The sequence below is a fragment of the Lontra canadensis genome, unplaced genomic scaffold (genome assembly GCF_010015895.1).
Source record: "Lontra canadensis isolate GAN:19392208 unplaced genomic scaffold, GSC_riverotter_1.0 scaffold2, whole genome shotgun sequence".
In the NCBI taxonomy this organism is placed as follows: Eukaryota; Metazoa; Chordata; class Mammalia; order Carnivora; family Mustelidae; genus Lontra; species Lontra canadensis.
In genome coordinates this window covers 5,284,982-5,309,409 of record NW_022630996.1, presented here as the reverse complement: position 1 = coordinate 5,309,409, position 24,428 = coordinate 5,284,982, and the positions used below count along the sequence as shown (strand labels likewise).

At 38.8% G+C, this 24,428-nt stretch overlaps 1 protein-coding gene across 1 annotated transcript in view; it reads left to right on the top strand.

Moving 5' to 3' along the window:
* Positions 1-24,428, top strand: part of MGAM2 (maltase-glucoamylase 2 (putative)) — an 83,678-nt gene that overhangs the window by 58,384 nt on the left and 866 nt on the right. Inside the window, 12 exon segments of the mRNA XM_032867306.1 lie at positions 953-1,091; positions 2,948-3,081; positions 3,353-3,387; positions 3,484-3,600; positions 4,112-4,260; positions 4,375-4,459; positions 5,273-5,329; positions 5,741-5,865; positions 7,636-7,724; positions 18,228-18,277; positions 22,473-22,646; positions 23,975-24,428. The exon segment at positions 23,975-24,428 is cut by the window's right edge and continues 20 nt beyond it. Of these exon segments, the coding sequence (XP_032723197.1) occupies positions 953-1,091; positions 2,948-3,081; positions 3,353-3,387; positions 3,484-3,600; positions 4,112-4,260; positions 4,375-4,459; positions 5,273-5,329; positions 5,741-5,865; positions 7,636-7,724; positions 18,228-18,277; positions 22,473-22,646; positions 23,975-24,428 (1,608 nt within the window).

The following is a 24,428-nucleotide window of genomic DNA, read 5'->3' as shown; positions in this document are numbered from 1 at the left end:
GAATGAAAATACTTATACACATGACATAAAATCCCAAATAGAATAACCTTGAACAAGTGTAAATTATGGATCAGGCATAGAAATAATGACATGATGTATTATGAAAGACGAAGCAATGGATGATTACATTGGTAACTGTGAACTGATTGCTCACACTTTAAATAACCACACCCCCCGCCCCCAACACAGACTATTTTGGATAGAGAATGAAAATCTGGGCTCTGTTCTCTCTCTGTCCATGTCCACAGACACTTCATGAAGGACATACCCTAGTTGTTCTGTAATACAAACAGAATAGAGCATCATAGGACCTTACCATCAAAGGTATCTCAGAAAGTTGAATTCTTACAGAAACCCAGGGAAGGAAGCAACTTACCTTCTTAGAAACACCAAACCAGTAGTTTGTGGGATAGAATCTGCAATCTAATTTTCTTGTTTGGGTCACAGTTATCCTGTCCATGGCTCACTAACTCCTGCATACCTTTCCCTCTTCCTTCCCTTCTTCCTCTCTTCCCTTCTTCCCTCCTTCCCTCTCCCTTCCTTCTCCTTCCTCCCCCAATATTTATGTATCAGGCAAGTACTAACGAATCAGAAAATTTAGAGACCTTAATGCAGTTGATTGAAACAAGATCTATTCCCTTGAGAATGTTACCATCTAGTGGAAGAAACAGTCATAACAACAAAGGAGTTTATTGTACAGATAAGTGGGCTCTGGTTGCATTCTATAAATATCAGAGGACAATGAAGCGTGCCTTGCCCAGTTCCACACCCTGTCTTTACCCTTCATTAGTTATAAAGATGTTGATTTTGTAGACAAAATAATTCTTGAAATTGGAACTGTTGACTGGTAACAAAGTCGTTGAGTGAAATGGAGAAACAGCAAAACTAATGAGCATTTCTCGTGAATGAACACAGCAAATTGTTTGGGAAATAACTCTGCCTTTCCACTCAGATTTGGAGTCCAGGGAAAAGGGCCTGAACAGCAAGACCCTGTGCATGGAGAGTGAGCAGATCCTGCTGGACGGCTCGCGAGTGCGGCACTACGACGTTCACAGCCTGTATGGATGGGCCCAGACCAGACCCACCTACGAGTGAGTGTGTTCCTAGAGAGGATGGCTGGATCCCAAGAGCATGCAATCCTTGATCCTCGGGGTCATGAGTTTGAGTCCCATGTTGGGTGTAGAGATTACTCAAACAAATAAACAAACTTAAAAAAAAAATAATAAAGGGAAGAAGCCTGCCTAAAATTTAGTCAAGCTGAAGGAATGTTAAGGCCTTCCTGGTCACCTGGATTCCTGGCTTCTATGTCATCCACCCTTTGCCAAGGGGACAAGCAGGAGAAGCCACACCTTCAACTTGAGGTAGTTTCTAAGACCTTTCCTTTCCTGCTGACTCAGGACCTCTGGTATGGCCAGAAGTGAGTCACTGGAACTTTCTCCTTTCATGGCCTTTGTTGGGCATGCCCAGAGCCTTGTGCGTGTGCTGTCTTTTCAGTCCTCAGGAATATGTAGGATCTTTGCAAAATTCTCCATGGTTCTACTTCTCCAGAATTTACTCTAAGAACAGCCGAGCTTTGTCCCAACTAAACCCTAGCCTGAATACCTATGATGGTGCCAGAAAATTGTCACTGTTTTGGGAATTCCCAGGCTCTGGCCACAGAACCTTGGGAATGGAGATGGCCACAACACCTTGGGAATAGAGATTATCCAGGGGGTTGGAAGCTAGAACAAAAGTATCAATTATGTTCAGGGGCTGGTGCTTTTCACAGAGCACCCAAAGAGATCAGACCTGTGAGGCTGCTGCAGGGCTGCTGGCTGTTGGAGCCACTGAACAAAGGATGGGGTCAGCTGGGAGCAGCCCAAGTTCAAAGCCCACAGACCTCACTGTCCTGCTGAGATTGAGTCATTTTTCTTGGATAGACCATTTCCATTGCTTTCCAGACCTGGTTAATTTCTAGAGTTCTGAAATGGTCAGTGACAAAGCTCTTTGCCTCCCATCTACCCTTCCTCTCCATCCCTGCCTTATTTCAGACCATCATTACCTCTCAGACGTGTGTGTGGATGTGTCTAAGTGTGTATCCATCCAGGTGGGGATTTATGCTGGTGTGAAATATTGGAAGTGACCCAATGGATTAATCTCTGCCACAGTAGCTAGCCCCTTTCCCTAACATCATTTACTGAATAATTCATCGGTGTCTATTGATTTGTAATGCTTTCTTCAGCAAATATGTGAATTAAATTATGTACTTGGATCTGTTAATAGCCTTTCTCTTTTTGTTCCATTGATTTTCCTGCCACGCGTTGTTTTTATTTTCTTACTGAAGCTGCAGACAGAAGACCCACCTTCCGTAGGGAGGTATTTGAACATCCTTTGTGTATATTTGTCCTTGTGTGCCAAATGTATCCCACTTTGTGAGGAGTAGCACAGAGAGAATTACCAAATAGCTGTAGTCATATATACTCTTATTTGGATCCCAGATCTGCCTCCTTGCTCTTTAAATGTCTTCTGATACATTGTCCAACTTCTCCGAGCCTCAGTTTTGTAACAGGAAAGGAGGCCAAGGAGACCTTCTCAGGAGGTTGTGAGGTGATATATACGGGAATGACCAGGCTAATACCCGGTTAGAGCAATTGCTCTGTAAACACCTGCCTCACACCTCACCCAGCTCCTTCCTGCCACCTCGATGTAGGCAAATAGTTAATTTATTATTTTTTTTTTAAAGAAAGGAAATCCACATTTAGGGGATGATGGATCCCAGTTGTCCTGCTGTGACTCTTGGAATCACCTTTAAATAGCAAATGCTTCCAGGGAAGACACCTTTTGGCTCCAAATGGAAGACCATTGCCACCTCATATTTCAGACTGGAGCGGCTCTCTGTAATGAAGTCCCACAGCTGTCCCATCCTCGAATTCATGCCCAATTCACTTCCTTGTTCCCTTCCAACCAGAGCTGTGCAGGAGGTGACGGGACAGCGAGGGGTCGTCATCACGCGCTCCACGTTCCCCTCTTCTGGCCGCTGGGGAGGCCACTGGCTGGGCGACAACACGGCTGTGTGGGACCAGCTGAGGAAATCCATCATCGGTGTGTGGGCTTCCCCCCAGGGGCCCCTGCTGGCAGGGAGCGGGCTGGGGTGTGTCCTGGTGGAGACACTCGTTATGTCTGCCTATCGTTCACATGGGCAGTGAAAGCAGCAGGAGCTGACTTCTCCGTGGGTATGAGTTTGAGTCTCTACCCATCGTTTGATATTTTCATCATTGTTGACCCAGGGCTTCAAAGTAGGGATGGAAGAGACAGGGAAAACCTACCCTCTGAAAGGGCTGCTTTGTCCAACACAGCTGTCTTCTCATTGCAGGCATGATGGAGTTCAGTCTCTTTGGAATATCGTATGTAAGTTACATCGGGGCCGTTATTAATTAGTCATATTCCAACGTGTCTGCAACCTACAAAAGTCCCACCTCATGTTCTGATTTTGCATCTTCTCAGACAGGAGCAGATATTTGTGGCTTCTTTGGAAATGCTGAATATGAGATGTGTATTCGCTGGATGCAACTGGGGGCCTTTTATCCCTTTTCCAGAAACCACAACACCATCGGGACCAGGGTGAGGCGGCAGCTGGTGCTCAAATCACAACTTCTTCTTTACTCTTAAAAGAAGTGTCCTTCTTTGTTGGGGAAAAACCATAAAAATCAGACCATCTGTGGGTTTCTTAGGAAACCCACAGAGCAATTCTCAAGAAAACATTTATGCTTATGTCTTGAGGGATGTGTGCCTATGAGGACAGCAGGGTTTGTAGCTCCCTGTGGAGCTAAACTAAAAGAAGCTCTTTTTCCTTGGAGAATTTTTATTTTACTCAGATACATCCAAGCTCTGTCAGTGCTGCATAGAGCCCCATCTCTCCAGCCCTGTGCAGGGGACTTAGGAGTCTGTGATAAAGAGTGGGAAGGAAGTAGCACTAGTTCAGTCAGACAGCAGGGGCAAGAGAGAGGATGGGACAGAAATGAAGGGAGGGATCTGTGTCACTGGTACCTGGGATAAGCGCCTGCCGACCTTTTTCTGATAGTGTTAGCATAGCATAAAGAAGTATCTCCCCCATGTTCCTGTATCTCTTTAGAGACAAGATCCTGTGGCCTGGAATTCAACCTTTGAGATGTTCTCCAGAAAAGTCCTTCAGACCAGATACACCCTGCTGCCCTACCTCTACACTTTGATGCATAAAGCTCACGTTGAGGGCAGCACTGTCATCCGACCCCTTTTCCATGAGTGAGTACAGCCTGTTTCCTGCAAGCCTAGGTTCTGGCCATGTCTTGTGGAGAGCACTCTGCAACAGTCCTAACAGTTTCATGGGTATTTCATACTTCTTACTTTTTTTTTAAGGTTTACGAATGACAACGAAACGTGGGATATAGACCGTCAGTTCATGTTGGGTCCTGCCCTCTTAATCAGCCCTGTGCTGGAAAGTGTGAGTTTTTTTTTTTTTTTGTCATAGATTAGAAACCCTCAGTCACATAATCTCAAGTACAAGAAGGGCGTTTTAAAGATCATCTTGTCCCACTCGCTCTTTTCCAGCAAAGACCTTTCTAGAACATATAAGAGAGATCTTTTTTTTTTCAAAATCCCCATTAATGAAAACTTCACAACCCCAACTGATTTCTCATTTTAGTGTCTTGTTATCCCAAATCTTTATAAAGTTAACCTTTAAAAAAAATGTTTTCTCTATGTTTGAAGAATTTTCTCGGATTTTTTTTAAAGATTTTACTATTTATTTGACAGAGACAGATCACAAGGAGGCAGAGCAGCAGACAGAAAGAGAGTAGGAAGCAGGATCCCTGCTGAGCAGAGATCCCAATGCGGGGCTCAATCCCAGGACCCTGGGATCATGACCTGAGCTGAAGGCAGAGGCTTAACCCACTGAGCCATCCAGGAACCCCTTCTCAGATCTTTTTCAATTAAACTTCCTAAACTCAGGACACCTGGGTGGCTCAGTGGATTAAGTGTCTGCCTTTGGCTGGGGTCATGACATCAGGGTCCTGGAATCGAGCCTTGTGTTGGGCTTTCTGCTCGGCCTGGAGCCTGCTTCTACCTCTCCCTCTCCCTCTGTGCTCTTTCTCTCTCAAATAAATAAAATCTTAAGAAGAATCTTAAAAAAATTTTTAAAAACTTCCCAAACTCTTAAAATCATTAATAAAATTACCATTTTTATCTTAATTCTAGAGAAAGATTTTTATTAATTACATTATTGGAATATGCATAATATGTCATTTTTATGTTTCAGAATACTTTTGCGATTCCTGCTTATTTTCCCAAAGCCCATTGGTATGACTACAGCACGGTAAGAACTCACATATTTTGTGAAGAATAAGACTGGTCCGTGCTGCCTAGAGGGGTGGCCAGCACTTTCTTCTGTCTTTCAGGCATATAATTTCTAAGGCAGTAATTTTCAACCTTTTAGCCAAGCAAGGTTTGCTTAAACAAAATTATCCACAAAAGCATAATTATGTAAAATCTGACACCCATACATTGACTTTTCTCTCCCCTCACTCCTACTTCTCTGGAGAACACAGAGAAAAGGCTAGATTTCTAGAGTTTTTAAGAAAGCTAAAATCAGAGATTTTTCTCCTTTGACTTGCTGTTTCTTGCTGACTTTCAAACATGCTTCCTTAGAAAGACTTGTATTAAAGCATGCATCTGTTCATTTCTTCTCTTTATCTTCATCCCTCCTTGCCTATATTCTGTCTCCTAGGAATCTGGCAATGTGTCAACAGGTGAGTGGAAAATCCTGGATGCACCCATTGACCACATCAACCTTCACATCAGAGGAGGCTACATCCTGCCTTGGCAAGAGCCCGCGATGAACACTCAAGCCAGGTAAGGACAAGCGATGGTACCAATGGCCACGCTTTGTCATAATGAGGCAGCCTCTCAGGGAGCTGCCCACCTTCACCAAAGCTCTGTGGATAAATAAATACAACTACAATCTCTCCTATTGATTCGCTTCCATAAGTGCCTTTTGACTGGGATCTGGGGGAGAACGCATTCATGAAGTCGGTCTTGGGGAGATCTTTTATCTATAGCTGTGTCCAAGGCCTGGGGCAAAAATTTTCTTTAATTTTAATTTAATTTAATTTAATTTATTATTTTAGAGAGAGAGAGTGCATGTGGGGGTAGAGGAGTGGGGTCGGGGGAAGGGCAGAGGTAGAGGGAGAGAATCTTAAGCAGACTCCATGCTGAGCGCCAAGTAGGAGGGATCGATCTCACCACCCTGAGATCACAACCTGAGCCAAAATCAAGAGCCCAGTGCTTAATCAACTGAGCCACTTGGTCACCCCTGGCGCAAAAATTTTCATGAGGACAGTAGCATTTACCCCTTTCCACACTATTAAAAATGTTGGGGATATTAATGAGCTCCTTGATTTGTGATGGCTATCCAAGGAGGATTTAGTGCTTATTTCCAGGTCTACTTTGGTCAACTCGGGATAGATTTTATATAAATATAAATATTTATACATTTATATTTATATATTTATATTTGTGTTTATGTACTAAATTAAAGGGAACATGTTATGTCAAGAGAGACACACATAAAAAGAACTATAATCATTCAAAAGTAAAGAAGTTAACTTAGCCTGGTAGTGTAAAGCATGGTTTCACATGAATGAGAGCTTTGAGCTGAGTCTTGAATAATAAATAAGATTTGAATATATGAAGGCAGGGAAAGAAATATTCTGGGAGTATTAAAGAGCTAAAGGTGAAAAATGAGTTTGGTTTGGGGCATAGTAAACCAGTCAGTTTAATTGGAGAGTAGAGAGGAAGCGGGATGAAATAAAGTTCAAGCAGTCCAAGATCAGGTCATGGAGGGTATAAAGCCAGAGCAAGACCTTGTGTTTTATTCTGTAGCAGTCTGGAAGCTACTGAAGGGTCGTTTTGTGGTTTTCTTCCTAAGGAATTCATATCTTAATATATTATTTATAATACATATGTAAGTAAGTATGTTTATTTGATTTTTTAAGTGTCTATATTATTAATCCACAAGATCATGCCTGATAATTTCATGTTAATTATTAAAAATTAGATCTTTAAAAAATTAAATATCTTGAGGTATATTAAAATTAAAGGACATTGATTAAACATATTCATATTTATTTATCATAATTATTTATAAGTCCCTACTATAAAGAAACCACCTCAAAATTCCAAAAAAATATTCTTTCATTACATAAAATAATTTAAATATGACTACACTTAATTAAAATTGGTTTGCACATACATCCTTTGAGATGGAATCCATTTCTAGTTGCAAATATATTTTGATAGATAAATATCTAAATATAGCTCAGCCTTAATGGTATTTATATATTTTGCTGTGTAAAATAGTAGACATTTTTGTGTATAATTTTTGAAAATAAAATTCTGTTTTAAACCATCCAGGAAACCTTAATATTTAAGAGGCATGCAATAAGCTCTTTTATAAAGAAGATACATTTTAATTTACCTATTTTTAGAACTTTATGTGCATTTTAATGTGCAATTTTAATGCATTTTTTTTTGTTCTGGATGAGTAATATTTTCAACAGAAACTGTCCTTCATTCTTACAATTTATAATCTAGGGAAAAATAACTCCCTTTTTTTTTTCATAGTCGACAAAAATTTATGGGATTGATTGTTGCTTTGGATGACAATGGGAAAGCTGAAGGCCAGATATTCTGGGATGATGGACAAAGCATTGGTGAGTATGAATGTTCTAGAATCTCTCCATACAGCAAGCAGAAAAACCACAGCTCAGGATATAATTGGCATAATCTGTTTCTAAACCTGTTTCTGCTACTGTTATAGAGCAATGGTGTTGGGAGAATTTTTGCAATTTTTGCCTGCTCCTTATATAACACTGTAATTACTATAGAACAGTGTATGGCCCCCCAGCTTTGTAGGTTCAGCAATGTGATGTTATGGATTCAGCCAGGAGGGATCTACCTCTGTATAACTAACTGCCTTGCTCTGATGTGTGGATGCAACTCTGAGGCTGACAGTTCATTCATTCGCAGTGGTTCAGAGACCTGGCTCTGTTGTTTGGACCAGCCACCTATTACCAGGCACCCTGTTCCTCCTAAGTAGTCTCACTCAAAAGGCAAATGAAAGCTCAGAAAATTTCTTAGTGTCTCAGAAGTAGGGAATTAAACATTGTCGAAAAGATCGTTATGTCAACAAAATATTACTTTGTATGCTTTCCCTAATCTAGGAATAGGACAGTGCTACCTGAGATAATTGGGGTTTGTCACAATAGTCAGAACATCCTCTTCCTTAGACATCTCTACTGAAATACTGATGTGTTGTTACCAACTGACACCCATCTTCCAATACTTGTTACTGTGGACTAGAACATTCTAATCTTGTAACATATCACATTTTCTGAAATCATAGCTTGTTTTTCACTGGTAGTATCTTCCTTTCCATTTTCTTCATTGTGAGGGTAATATATCATCATTAAAGAAAATATTTTAAAGACAGAAAACTAGAAAAAAAGTAATAATATTACTGCTATATTCTTTTGCTTTCATGTTATTTAAGAAAATGCTTCACTTTTATATCACTGAAAAAATACTGCATATTTAATTTCTGAAGGCACTTAACATAATGATAGAAATATGTCTAGATATTATCATATACTCCTTATAAACACCATTATGATTACTCTATCCCACTGAGAAGATATGCCACAATTTATCTGACTTTCTGTAATTACTCTCTAATCTAGGATACAGGATGTTTTCAGTTTTCATTGTTATGAACACCATCCAATATTAACCTTTGTTTGCATTTCAGATTATTTCCATAGGGTAGATTCCTAGAAGTGAAATTATTGCTTTTATAATCAACTTAATTGAGTTGTATTTACACAAAATGTATCCACCTTAAGTATACAGTTCAATACGTTTTGACAAATAGATACATTTATATTGTTACCACCACAGTCAAGATCTAGAATATTTTCATGACCCCAAATTTCCCCTTCTACATCTTTTCAGCGAACTACCCCCACTCTCAACCCCTACTTCAGGCTCTTAGAACTACTGATCTGCTTTCTGTCTCTCTAGATGAGATTTGTCTTTTCTAGGCTTGATGTAAATAGAATCATACATTGTGTATCCTTTTGTACTTTGCTTCTGTCACTTAGCAAAATGATTTTTGTAGCAAGATATTTTGCCATCTGGTGGCATATAAAAGTAGCTTATTACCTTTTGACTCCTGAAAAATAACATCCCATTGTATGGATATACCATAACTTGTTTATCCATTTACCTATTGATGAATATTTAAGTTGTTTTAAGTTTTTTACCATTATGCATAAACCTGCCATGATTTTTTTTTATTTCTTTTCAGCATAACAGAATTCATTGTTTTTGCACCACACCCAGTGCTCCATGCAATACGTGCCCTCCCTAATACCCACCACCTGGTTCTCCCAACCTCCCCGCCCCTTCAAAACCCTCAGGTTGTTTTTCAGAGTCCATAGTCTCTCATGGTTCACCTCCCCTTCCAATTTCCCTCAACTCCATTCTCCTCTCCATTTCCCCATGTCCTCCATGTTATTTGTTATGCTCCACAAATAAGTGAAATAAGTCACTCAGCATAATCTCTTCCAGTCCCGTCCATGTTGCTACAAAACTTGGGTATTCATCCTTTCTGATGGAGGCATAATACTCCATAGTGTATATGGACCATATCTTCCTTATTCATTTTTCCGTTGAAGGGCATCTTGGTTCTTTCCACAGTTTGGCCACTGTGGCCATTGTTGCTATAAACATTGGGGTACAGATGGCCCTTCTTTTCACTACATCTGTATCTTTGGGGTAAATACCCAGTAGTGCAATTGCAGGGTCATAGGGAAGCTCTATTTTTAACTTCTTAAGGAATCTCCACACTGTTCTCCAAAGTGGCTGCACCAACTTGCATTCCCACCAACAGTGTAAGAGGGTTCCCCTTTCTCCACATCCTCTCCAACACATGTTGTTTCCTGTCTTGCTAATTTTGGCCATTCTAACTGGTGTAAGGTGGTATCTCAATGTGGTTTTAATTTGAATCTCCCTGATGGCTAGTGATGATGAACATTTTTTCATGTGTCTGATAGCCATTTGTATGTCTTCACTGGAGAAATGTCTGTTCCTGTCTTCTGCCCATTTTTTGACATGATTATCTGTTTTGTGTGTGTTGAGTTTGAGAAGTTCTTTATAGATCCTGGATATCAACCTTTTGTCTGTACTGTCATTTGCAAATATCTTCTCCCATTCCGTGGGTTGCCTCTTTGTTTTGTTGACTGTTTCCTTTGCTGTGCAGAAGCTTTTGATCTGCCATGATTATTTGAGTATTTTTTTGAGTATTATGTGCTTATTTGAGTATTATTTGCGATCATACGTTTTCATTTCCCCTGGGTCAAAGTCTGGATGTGAAATTGCCAGGCTGGATCAGATGGTAATTGTATGTTTAACTTTTGAAGAAACTGCCCGAGTATTTTCTAAATTGGCTATACTGTTTCTCTTCACTAATGACAAAAATTCAGAGTTCCAATTTTCCACATCTTCACTAACACTTGGTGTTGTCAGTCTTTAAAATTTTAACTATTTTAGTAGTACCTAGGGCACCTCATTATGGATTTAATTTGCATTTCCTTGATGTTGAGCATCTTATGTTTATTGGCTATTTGTATGTCTTCTTATTGAGTTATTGGTTTGAGTCCTCTCCTATTTTTTATTATGTTGCCTTTTCCTTAGTGACCTGTAGGAGTTATGTATACCAAACTTTTATCAGTTAGGACTTGCCTCTCCCTGTCTGTAACTTGCCTATACAATTCCTTTATAGTATCTTACAAAAAACAAACTTTAACTTTGATAAAAAATCCATTTTTTACCATACTTTTCTTTGATATTTGTGCTTCTTGTGCCTTGGTCTAAAAAGCATCTGGTACTAATTCTAACATGTGTGTGTGGGGTGGGAGTGTTGTTTCCCCATACCAACAAGTAATTCTGGGACATTTTCTAGGTGTCCTACAATTCAACTCAATTCTGACACTACATTATCCACCATCGCTCTCCAGCCCCAATTTCCTTCCAAAGGTCTCTGGGTGGGGCTGGAAGTTCCAATCTTCAAATCACAGGGTTGATTACCCAGAACTGGAAGTGCTTTCCCTAAATCAACTCATTAACGTAACAAAAAGATACTTAGTTCTTATCACTCAGGAAATTCCAAGGATTTTAAGAGCTCTGTGGCAGAAATGGGATGAAGACCAAATACAGATTATAAATCACATCACCTGGCCTAATCCAAGGTTACAGAGATTTTTCTCGTAGCTTTTACATTTAGAGCTATCATCTATTTTGTATTAAATTCTGTATGTATGTCATGGTCAAGGTTCATTTGTTCCCTCATATGTTTATCCAGTTAATCCAGCACCTTTCCTGAAAGCAGAATCTTTTCCCTTATTATATTACCTTGACACTTTTGTTAGCTATGAATAGGTCCTATATGGCTGAGAATCTATTTTAAATTTCAGTGTATGCATAATGCATTATAACCCCATAATCATTGAATATGGTATTTAAAAGAGCTATTTTTCAAATAATTTGATTGCTCATTTAGAGGTAGGACCAGGTTAAGGGTGGGATACAAAAGAATTTGATTACTTTTTTCCAAGTTCAACTTGGTCTTCAATTATTTCTGTAAAGTTTAATCTGATAAGTGAATTCCATGGAGAGACATGTGGCACGTGGCATCCCATAGCCCTGGAATCAGACATCACTTCAGTCATTTCCTGGTTATATGTCTTTTGGAAGGATGATTAACATCTCTTTGCTAGCATTTTCTTGTCTTTACCATCTACAAAACTGTACTTATCACGTAGATCTTTTTATGCAGATAAAATGATTTCATATGTAGAGAGAATTCCTGGCACATAGATGCTGAATAGACTATATCATTAATACTCAAGGTAAATAAAATTACAGTATAAGTCTTTAAGATAAGATATATTAGGTAAGATATACTGCATTTACATCAGTGTGATTACTATGACAACAGGAAGTCTAAAAGTCAGAAAAAGGAGGTTAACCAGCCACCCAAATTAGGTTTTAAGAGATTTGCAGCCTTAAACCTTGTAAACAAATAATAAGCTACAGTGCCAATTTTTTTTTAAGATTCCATTCATTTATTTGACAGACAGAGATCACAAGTAGGCAGAGAGGCAGGCAGAGAGAGAGAGAGGAAAGCAGGCTCCCTGCCGAGCAGAGAGCCCAATGTGGAGCTCGATCCCAGGACCCTGGGATCATGACCCGAGCTGAAGGCAGAGGTTTTAACCCACTGAGCCACCCAGGCGCCCCCAGTGCCAATTTTTTAAACTTAAGAATTATATTAATGAGCTAGGATGGTCCCATCTATTAGGAAGTACATATTTTTCCTTAAATTAAATCTAGGTGAAGCATGAGATTTTAATCAGGGATTTGTTTGGTGAGCAAAAAATTGCAGCTAAAGGAGTTAGTGGCTGTGCCAAGGTTATTTAACACTGTATCATGTCAGTGACATCTCGTCAGGTTGACCGTTGACTGCATCATCAGATCACGCCAGCTGCATGCTGGTGATTGGGCAGGAAGCAATTCCATTATCATGGTATGGAACATGGGCAATAAAGTCATGTTAGAGAATGCTGAGAGATAAAGAGATTAATTTTGCATGCTTAGAATTTGAGACATTTATGGAGTCTCCTGGTGGGGCTTGCAATTTGCAAATAGGGTGTGATGACAGAAAGTCTGATGAAGAGAGGAGTGAGAAGCCTGGGAGTGTTATGAGAAGTAGAAATCACACCGTATTAATCTTTACGATTAATCAGGTAGAAGTCTTTTTCTTTTTTAAAACGATTTTATTTATTTATTTGACAGGGAGAGAAATCACAAGTAGGCAGAGAGGGGGAAACAGTCCTCTGCTGAGCAGAGAGCCCGATGCGGGGCTCGATCCCAGGACCTTGAGATCATGACCTGAGCCGAAGGCAGAGGCTTAACCCACTGAGCCACCCAAGCACCCCAGAAGTCTTTTTAATATACATTTTTATAAAAACTAAATGCCTTTTTGTTGTTATTTCTTGGGGTTGTCTTTAACTTTTTGGTAACAAGTTTATTGAGGTACAGCTCACACACTATGTAACATACCCATTTTTAAGTGTACAATTCACTGGTTTTCATATGTTTGCCAAGTTGTACAACCATTACACAGACAATTTTGGAAAAATTTCTTTACCCTCAAAATAAGCCCTCCATCTTTTAGATATCACCCCTCAGTCCTCCCTCGTCCTGCCCCCATTCTCTCCAGCCCCAGGAGATGCAACCCTAGGCATTTACTACTCTGTCACGATACATCTGTGTATGCTAGAAGTTTCATAGGAATGGAATCATACGGAGTCACATAAATGGAATAAATGTGGTCTTTTATTACTGCCTTCTTTCACTTAGCATAACATTTTTAAGGTTCTAGCAAGTTGTAGCATGTATCCGTACTTCATTTCTTTAATATGGATGAATAGTATGATATTGTATGAATATACTACATTTTATACATCAGCTCGTACGTGCTTGGGTTGTTTCCACTTTTTCACTATTAAGAAAAACGCTGCTTTGAATATTCATGAACAAGTTTTTGTATGGACCTTTTTTTAGTTCTCTAGGGTGCATACCTAGGATTGGAATGTCCCCTTTGTATAGTAACTCTATGTTTATTTTTGTGGGAACTCCCATATTCTTTTATAAGGAGGCAGCACCATTTTACATTCCTTCAGCAGTGCATGTGGGGTCCAGTGTCTCAGCATCCTTGCCAACACTTATTATCATCTTCCTGCTGGACGTGAAGTAATATACCACTGTGGCTTCTATTGATTTGTGTTTTTCCCTGATAACTAATCTCACTGAATGTCTTTTCTTGTACTTACTGGCCATTCATTTTTTAAAAAGATTTTATTTATTTATTTGAATGAGAGAGGGACAGAGAACAAGTAGGGAGAGTGGAGGAGGGAGAAGCAGACTCCCCACCAAGCAGGTAACCCCATGTGGGGCTTGATCCCAGAACCCTGGGATCATGACCTGAGCAGAAGGCAGATGCTTAACTGACTGAGCCACCCAGGTATACCTTACTGGGCCATTCATAATCTTCTTTGGAGAAATGTCTAGTCACAAACTGTGTCAATTTTTACATTAGATTATCTTTTTATTATTTAATTGTAAGTGCTTTTATATCCTCTAGATATAAGTCCCTTATCAGACATATGATTGATTGTACTGACAATTTGGGCTAGATAATTCTTTGTAGCGGGCAGTGGCTGAACTGTTCATTACAAGACGTTTAGCAACACCCCTCCAAATGCCAAAAACATGCTCCCCAACCCCAAGATGTAGCAATCAAATGTCTTTCTAGATGTCACCAAATGTCGCACCAGCAAAATCACAGATGGTTGGGAACCAATGTTTTAAGGAAATCTAGCATCCTTTTTTTTTTTTTTTAAAGATTTTATTTATTTATTTGACAGACAGAGATCACAAGCAGGCAGAGAGGCAGGCAGAGAGAGAGGAGGAAGCAGGCTCCCTGCTGAGCAGAGAGCCTGATGCGGGGCTCGATCCCAGGACCCTGAGATCATGACCTGAGCCGAAGGCAGCGGCTTAACCCACTGAGCCACCCAGGCGCCCCTAGAATCCTTTTATATAGCTTGAGCTAATTGGAACTACGTGATTAATGTCATAGTAGGTTAATAACACCACAGTTAGTTTGTGTTAAGAAATCAGCTCCCTATGAGCAATGTATTTCAAAAATTTAAAGGAAAAACAATATTCTATGAAATTTCAGTTTCCTTCAACAAATGTCTTAGTTTCAAGGTTAAAAATCAATAGTCCCCGAAAGTTTAAAGATTTTTACACTTTTTAACTCCTATGGAGAAGCTCTTTGCTCCTTTTCACCAAACAGACTTAGAAATTCAAAATTTAAAACAACAAGACATAATGTAAGTATAGCTTTAACTTAAATTTTCCATTAATAGGTTTTTAACTATTTGTTAAATTTTTCCTTACATAAGGAGATTTAATAGCTAGTTCAAGGATAATCTTAGAACACCTTATTAACAAAATTCCATTCTTTAAAAATTCTTTGTTCAAACTGCTAGAAGAGTCTTATAATATTTGCTTAGGTTACATTTTCTAACCAAGGCTAAATTTAAAAAAATATAGGCTTTATCCATTTCGAGTTTATCTTTGTGTATGGTGTAAGAGAATGGTCGAGTTTCATTCTTCTACATATAGCTGTCCAGTTTTCCCAGCACCATTTATTGAAGAGACTGTCTTTTTTCCACTGTATATTTTTTCCTGTTTTGTCGAAGATTATTTGACCGTAGAGTTGAGGGTCCATATCTGGGCTCTCTACTCTGTTCCACTGGTCTATGTGTCTGTTTTTATGCCAGTACCATGCTGTCTTGGTGATCACAGCTTTGTAGTAAAGCTTGAAGTCAGGTAACGTGATGCCGCCAGTTTTATTTTTGTTTTTCAACATTTCCTTAGCAATTTGGGGTCTCTTCTGATTCCATACAAATTTTAGGATTAAAGACCTCAGTGTGAGACAGGAATCCATCAGAATCCTGGAGGAGAACATAAGCAGTAACCTCTTCGATATCAGCCACAGCAAGACAAGATATGTCTTGAAAGATATATCTTTCAAGATATATCTCCAAAGGCAAAGGAAACAAAAGCAAAAATGAACTTTTGGGACTTCATCAAGATCAAAAGCTTCTGCACAGCAAAGGAAACAGTCAACAAAACAAAGAGACAACCCACGGAATGGGAGAAGATATTTGCAAATGACAGTACAGACAAAAGGTTGATATCCAGGATCTATAAAGAATTCCTCAAACTCAACACACACAAAACAGATAATCATATCAAAAAATGGGCAGAAGATATGAACAGACACTACTCCAAAGAAGACATACAAATGGCTATCAGACTCACGAAAAAATGTTCATCATCATTAGCCATCAGGGAGATTCAAATTAAAACCACATTGAATCTGAGGGTTTTGAAGGGGTGCAGGGTGGGAAGTTGGGGGAACCAGGTGGTGGATATTGGAGAGGGCACGGATTGCATGGAGCACTGGGTATGGTGCAAAAACAATGAATACTGTTACGCTGAAAATAAATTTAAAAAATTAAAAAAAAAGAATTAAAATATAATAAAAGCAAAAAAAATACATAAAACATATATAAAAATTAAAAAAATTAAAAAACCACATTGAGATACCACCTTACACCAGTTAGAATGGCCAAAATTAACAAGACAGGAAACAACATGTGTTGGAGAGGATGTGGAGAAATGGGAACCCTCTTACACTGTTGGTGGGAATGCAAGTTGGTGTAGCCACTTTGGAGAACAGTGTGGAGATTCCTTAAGAAGTTAAAAATAGAGCTTCCCTATGACCCTGCAATTGCACTACTGGGTATTTACCCCAAAGATACAGATGTAGTGAAAAGAAGGGCCATCTGTACCCCAATGTTTATAGCAGCAATGGCCACGGTGGCCAAACTGTGGAAAGAACCAAGATGCCCTTCAACAGAAAAATGAATAAGGAAGATGTGGTCCATATACACTATGGAGTATTATGCCTCCATCAGAAAGGATGAATACCCAAGTTTTGTAGCAACATGGACGGGACTGGAAGAGATTATGCTGAGTGAAATAAGTCAAGCAGAGAGAGTCCATTATCATATGGTTTCACTTATTTGTGGAGCATAACAAATAACATGGAGGACATGGGGAAATGGAGAGGAGAATGGAGTTGAGGGAAATTGGAAGGGGAGGTGAACCATGAGAGACTATGGACTCTGAAAAACAACCTGAGGGATTTGAAGGGGCGGGGGGTGGGAGGTTGGGGGAACCAGGTTGTGGGTATTAGGGAGGGCACGTATTGCCTGGAGCACTGGGTGTGGTGCAAAAACGATGAATACTGTTATGCTGAAAAGAAAAAAAATAGGCTTTATGATTATTTCTGCAAGAGTAGAGGTAATTTATAGAAAAGAAAGGAGAAATAATTGCTTCAAGGACAGATATATTGGAATATTGGTAAGAGATGGAATGTCGATAAGGGCAAGAACAGAACATGAAATGGAACTGACTTTTAAGAAGTAACAATTATAGAACCTACATGAGAAGAATGAGTAAAGTGGGCATCTACTAAGGATTATTTCAAGGAAGTGATGTGTGGGGAAACAGATCTAAATCACCTAAATACAATGAAGAAATACTTAGATTTAATATACTGTGTCGCTGGTGACTTTGAAAAGATCAGATTCGGTGAAATAAGGAAACATAAGAACTGAAATACAGGAGATGTAGGAGTGAATTATGAGTCGAGTCCACAGACATAACAAACAGAGGCTACCTTTTTTAAGACAATATGGCACTAAAGAAGACATGTGGTGGTTGTTTCCTATAGAGAGAACAAGGAAAGGGTCTGTCAGAACGGAGTGTTCTGGAGCATAACTGGAACCTAGAGGAGCAAAGAGGGTCTGGGGAAGAATTGATGGAGTAAGTTATGTAGAGGCAGGAGGGCTTGGGCACTAGAGCAATGTGGTAGGATGGTCTAAGAGAAGAATCATGAAGGTGAAGATGATGATGACTTTGCTAACGATAGTAAAGAATACATTTTGAGCACTTACTTTGCTCATGCAGCGTAGTTACATACACTGTCTCCATTTTACAGATGATAAAATGATATTTGCCATAGTTTGCACAACTACTAAGTGTAGGAGCAGGAATTTGAACCCATGTCAGTCTGACTTGAGCCTCAATTCCTAGCTACTCTCCTCTGCTTTGAGCTTTTTTCATTATAGCCATGTCAACCTTCATGGTTACCTGCTTGCTACATTGGCACAGAAGAAACCAGTCAGTAACCTTCACATTTCCTCATCTGGGATATCTATCCTTAGTTCAACCAAGATTTTCTGGTTTTACAACCACTTGATCCTCACTTGAAATACCCTCTTCCGTATGCACATCCCCATACTACCCTGGAGTGAAAGAATCCCTTGGCTACTTATCCTTAATGTTTCTCAGAGAGGTCATGATTATTCTGATCAGTAATTGTGACCCCTTTGACTATATACAAGATTATCTGCTACAGCTGAAGCAATGAGTAGTTTATTCTTTTTTCTTGCTTGCAGATACCTATGAAAATGGAAACTATTTTTTGGCAAATTTTACTGCAGCTCAGGTAAGACTATTTTATTGAATTTTATAAACCCATTCCCAGTTAGCTACAGATTAAACATTACCAGTTAACTGTATCAAAATAATATCCTACATCTTAATAGGAGGAACGTCCTACCTTTACACTTATAAATTGGGTCTGTTGACATTAACATAAGGATAAACCGTCCTTATTTTGACAATTATCCAATATGCCATCAGTTTTTTATAAGAAGAAACTTGTAGTTCATATAATGCTGGTGAAAAAATAGGTCTTCAAATGTACGGCATGTTTTCTGGGGATGAGATGGCATTTTCTGGCCGATAATATTTTGCAGGATAAATGCTAGATCAGTTATCTATTGCACAACAATGGTTTATAAGAAACAACCTCAAAACTTCAGCAGCTTGTAACAATAAATAAATAATTTAAACAATAAACTATTTAGCCCAGGAGTTTTTAGTGTTCCAATAATCTGGGCTAGACTTAGCTGATCTTGGCTGGCTTACACTCAGTAATGGGACTATTGGGCTGCTTGGATGATCCTGGCTGTACTCACTCACATGGCTATGTATGTATGAGAGAGAGCTGGCTCTTCAGTGATCTAAGAAAAAGAAATATGTTCAATTGGCATTATGGAGAATTAACAAGACTTTGAGACTGACTGCAAGCAGAATCAAGGGGAAATGAAGAAAATGGGATATAACTTGAAGTAAATGGGCATCCTAAAGTAACTCTTTTTTTTTTAAACATTTTATTTATTTATTTGACAGAGATCACAAGTAGGCAGAGAGTCAGGCTGTGGGCGGGGGGAAGCAGGCTCCCTGCTGAGCAGAGAGCCTGATATGGGGCTCAATCCCAGGACCCTGGGATCATGACCTGAGCTGAAGGCAGAGGCTTTAACCCACTGAGCCACCCAGGCACCCCTAAAGCTAGCTCTTGTTGATTTGGGAAAGCCTACAGTTTTGTTTTGGGTTTTTTGGGTTTTTTTTCTGTTTGTTTGTTTTGTTTTTAAAGATTTATTTATTTGAAAGAGAGAGAGTGAAAGAGAACACACACATAGAGGGAGAGGGAATAGTGGACTCCCCACTGAGCAAGGAGCCCAATATGGGGCTTGATCCCAGGATTCTAGGATCATGACCTAAGCCAAAAGCAGACGCTTAACCAACTGAACCACCCAGGTTTCCCTGGGAAAACCCACTAGTAAATTGCCTGGAAATTTCCAAGCCAGTCCTTATATTAATATGATCTAAGATTGCCTATGGCAGTTCTGGGCAGGACGTTTTTTATGACTGTGGTAGAGGGCAAAAACAGAAGTGGAAATGCTTTAGCATTTTTTAAAATCTCCAATTTGCAGCAAGTTGACTAATATTCTATTAGCAAAGGGAAGTCAGATGGCCAAGCCCAAAGACAAAGGTGAGACAGAATGCCCCATCCAGAGACGGAGGGCATTTACATGGAAAAAGAGTATGAATAGGGAGGAGTGAATAATTGGAGAAAATAATACAACCAATCTACCAGGCATGTTAAATGACTCCAGAGATAACCTATATAATTCTCATTAGAGTAGGAATATCATTCTATGTCAAACCTGGAATTTGCTTCTCTATAATTTTTATCTATTGATTTACGTTTAAGGAATAGCATAGCACAAATCGATTGTCTTTTCTACAAAGCAGTGCTTCAGTTATTTGAAGATGTCTGTTATATATACCTTCCGTCTTCTTTTGGAATTATTCATCCGCAGGTTAACTTCACACTTCCTCTGTTTTATTCTTAAACAGATCTGATTATTCTGTTTGGACCACAATTAGTCTAGATTCCTCTCAAAACATGGTACCCAGTTGAAGGAATATCTTAGAGCTGCATTATCCAAGTATGATAGTTACTAGTCACATGTGACTTTTTTTTTTTTTTTTGAGAGAAAGCACACATGCACACTCAAGTGTAAGTGGATTTGGGGGGATGGCAGAGGGAGAGGGAAAGAGAAAATTGTAAGCAGGCTCCCTCCATACCCAGTGCAGTGTGGAGGCCTGTGTGGGGCTCTATCTCTTGACTCTGAGATCATGACCTGAGCTAAAATTAAGAGTTGGACCCTTAACCGACTAAGCTACCCAGGTACCCCATGTGATTTTTGAGCACTGGAAATGTGAGTAGGCTAATTTGAAATATTTGAAAGATTGTGAAATACCTCATTAATATTTCTATATTGAATACATGTTAAAATAATAATATTTTGGATATGTTGGGTTAAATAAAATGTACTTTCAAATAAATTCCTCCTGTTTCCTTTTACTTTTAAAATATGTAGCTATGAGAAAATTTAAAATTACATATATGGTTTGCCATATATTTCTGTAGGATGACATGAACTTTATACTGCAAAACAATCAACCTCAAAACATCAGTGACATGAAACAATAGATAGTTCACTGTCCAAATATTACCTCTTTTTAGCTATACTCTGTTTTCTTACTCTTACTGCCTCACGTTTTTAAATTTTTTTTAATTTAATTTTTTAAACATATGTATCATATATTATAAATCTCATGGTCATCTAAATTGTTGAACACACGCATCACATAAATCTCATGGTCATCTAAAACTTTCAAATTATCTTCATAGACATGATTGTCAGGTCATGCTCTCTCCATCCCACATTGCCTTTTTGAAACTAAATGCAGGACTTTGTATGCTAATTAAATATGTAAATTCTCTGTTCTTAATTTAAGAAAAGTTGAATTAAAGTCTACATATCTTTCCTTTCAAAATGTTGTTTTTTTAAAATGAAACTGTTGATTTAGAAATCCTGTATTTTAGTTCTGTTTGTACTAACTAGTTATTTAACATAGGGAAGACACTTCCCCTGTTTAACCTGTGTTTCTTTATTATAAAGCATTACATTTTCCTTAAATACTTTCTAACTCTAAAACCTCATTCTCCTCTTATTCCAAAGAAGTGATAAGTGAATTCTAATTTCTGTGTGATCTTTGAAGGCATTTCTTTCTAAGGATCAGAGGCTTGACATGAAAGAAAGCTTCTAACTTTCCATGGGGTAATTATCAATGGCGTGCTGGCTGGCATGGGGTAATGGGGGTGTGGAGCTGATTTGTGGCATTTGCTAATTCCTGTGGCTTAAGTACTCCCACCATTTTAGCCAATTTCAAACTATCAACTGGCTTTCAGAATTCCAGGCAATTTAATGGCAGGCTCTCCCAAATTAATAATAGCTTCAGCACACCCGTTTACTTCAAGTTGTATCCCCTTTTCTTCATTTTCCCTTGATTCTGCTTGTGCAGTCAGTCTCAAAGCTTATTAAATTCTCCAGAAAGCCAGTTGAATGGATTACTTTTTCTTTCTACTGTTGCCATGAGAGTCAAGGAGTTTGTGGCGTCACTCCACTGCAACTATCTCCTTGATGCATCACATAAAATCTTCCTCATCCTACCCATCTTAACCAGTCTTATTTTGTTTGCTCAGCATGAGCTACCACAGCTCTTGCACTTAATAAACATACCATTTTTTCCCACATGACTCTGCCTCCAGCCCCTTCCTCATTCATTTCACCTTTCTAAATCCATCCACCCTTCCAGGCTTCCTAAAGTCCCATGCCCTTCCTAAGCCCTTTCTTGACTCTCCCTATTCTGTAGCGATTTCTCGTTTCTCTTAGCACCCATAACAAATATTCACTATGATTTTCATTTAGGCCTTAATCACATACTACTTTGTGACTTACCTCACATTAGTTTAAACCTTGTGTTGATACAAAAACAGCTCATGATTTTGTCAAGTCCTAGACTTATTGCAAACTGTCCTTAGTCTAGGGGCTGTTTGCTGGGATTCTGTGTTCACACTGTGTTAACTCATATAGAGCTACGCACATGGGTGCATCATGATTCCAACCATATCTGTGTCATTTAGCTACTCTCTTTACTCCCAGAGCCTCAATTTCCTCATCGGTAAAACTGAGATAACGATGCTTGCTTTTCAAAATCTTTGTAAAAATTAGTAACGATATAAGTAAAATAACTTTCATTATGTTGGTGTTATCAAATTTATCATAGCAGATGCTCAGGAAGTATATCTTCATGAAGTGTTTAAGAATAAAAACAGCAAACCAGCACAACAATAGTAATTTGAGGTTTCTTAATATTTTAATGTGAAATACAGTCTCTTGATAGATGTCCTATGTATTTTTCTCTTTATATATTCTTTATAGAATCTATTGCAAATCCAGACCATACACAATAAGTATCTGAATGACTCAAATCCACTGAAAGTTGGATATATTAAAATCTGGGGAACAAACCCTACTTCTGTGATTGAAGTCAATCTCACCTATGACAACCAGCAAATTACAGTGGTGAATTTCAGCAGTGACCCTTACAGTCAGGTATGTCGCAAAGGAATGTTATATCATAAATTAATTTTATTATTCTGCTGAGTTATCACCACTTTCATTTTCATGCTTTCACTTGCTTGTATTTGAAAGGTTATAAAGATACATGCAGTAGTATGTTCCTGAAAAGTTGGGAGTGTTGAATCCTACTGTAAAATGAGTAGCATCAGTGGTCTTCCCAATGTAGTCCAGGAATCTATGATCAATGGTCTGGTGAAATCCTTTCCATATGCTTCCCAGAAGTGGTTCTATGTGTTAAGTGAGGTTAGTATCTCATGCTAGCATAACAAAACTTATTTCCTTCTGTGACAGAGGCTAAAATGAAAAAGTGATCCTCTAAAATTGTTGGAGATTTTTTCCCTCTTTCCTGAAACTGCTCATGACCCTGATCAAATTGGTAGATCTTACAGGTTGGTGCAAATTCAACTATGGTGATCATCATGATGATTATGTCCCACCTGTGATGTGAGATAAAATTATTTGGTTAACAAAACAGAGTGATAAATAGCAGACCCTACTAGGCCTTCTAGCAGGGTCTGCTTTTGGAGCTATCTACTTGGAAGACAAATTACCAGTAGAGTTACCAAGAGTAACCACAGAGGGAAAAGTATCCTGCTTTATAACACTAGACCTGTCCTAAGTATGATCTGGTGACCTGGAGGGGATCATTTAGCAAAGTGAAAATGGATAAGTATCGTTCCTGTGCTCCAAGCAGTGAATGAGTACCTGCCCGGCTAATACTTGGATTTTAGAAAATGATCCTCCGAACAATCAGATAGCTTTTCTCTCTCTAGTCTTTGCTAGTTCTCTACTTCAACACATTTTTCCTGGGCTATTGAGCTCAAGACCACACTCTGCAAGTAATTACTCCCAGTTAAGACTAATGCAGACCTTCTTTGTAGGAAATTTTGTAGCATATCAGATGCCTATTATATGCCAGACACTATACTAGGTGTTGGGGCTGGTGAAAACATGAAACCGGACTGCCCTTTGGAAGGTTAAAATCTAGTGGCAAAGGAAAGAGATTTTTATAAGTGTTGGTTATCAATGCTTAATCAAAGCTGCAAATACTTGTAAGCAATGTGGTGTGGCCTGATGAAGTGAAAAGACACAGATTTCCAGCACAAGGATCATGCACACAACATATTCCCCTATTTACCTGTCTAGAGTCAGTGACCCGGAAAGGAATCTTTATATCCTTTTATTAATCTCTGGAAAAGAATGACTGTATTGGTTTTTGTTAAATTGTAATTTGAAAAATGACTTAAATGTGATGTTTAAGAAGTACTCAAATACGACCTTTATCTCTTCTTTTCTGACAGAAGCTGACTATTCAACTTACCAACAGGATTATCAGCCTAGAAAAGCTAACAGAGGTTACATGGATATATGATAGCATTAGAGTTTCTACTACCACTATGACAAGTACCTTCCCCACAGGTTCTCTAACTCCTTCTACAGTTTCTACTACAGCTACCACTTTTGAGACTATTATCACTAGTTCTGTTTATACTAGTACCACGCTTCCTATCCCAATCACTACTTTCTCAACAAGTACTACTGAAGTTACAACTAGTATTACTGGTCCTAATACCACTACATCTTTCCTAATAAGTACTACTGAAGTTATAACTAATCCTAATGTTTCTGATAGCACTACACCTTCCCCCACAGATACAACCACTAGCAACAGTACTCTTCCTACCACGGACACTCCCTTCCCGACAAATACTACTGCCTTTACACCTACTGCTACCATCCCTTACAGCACTACGC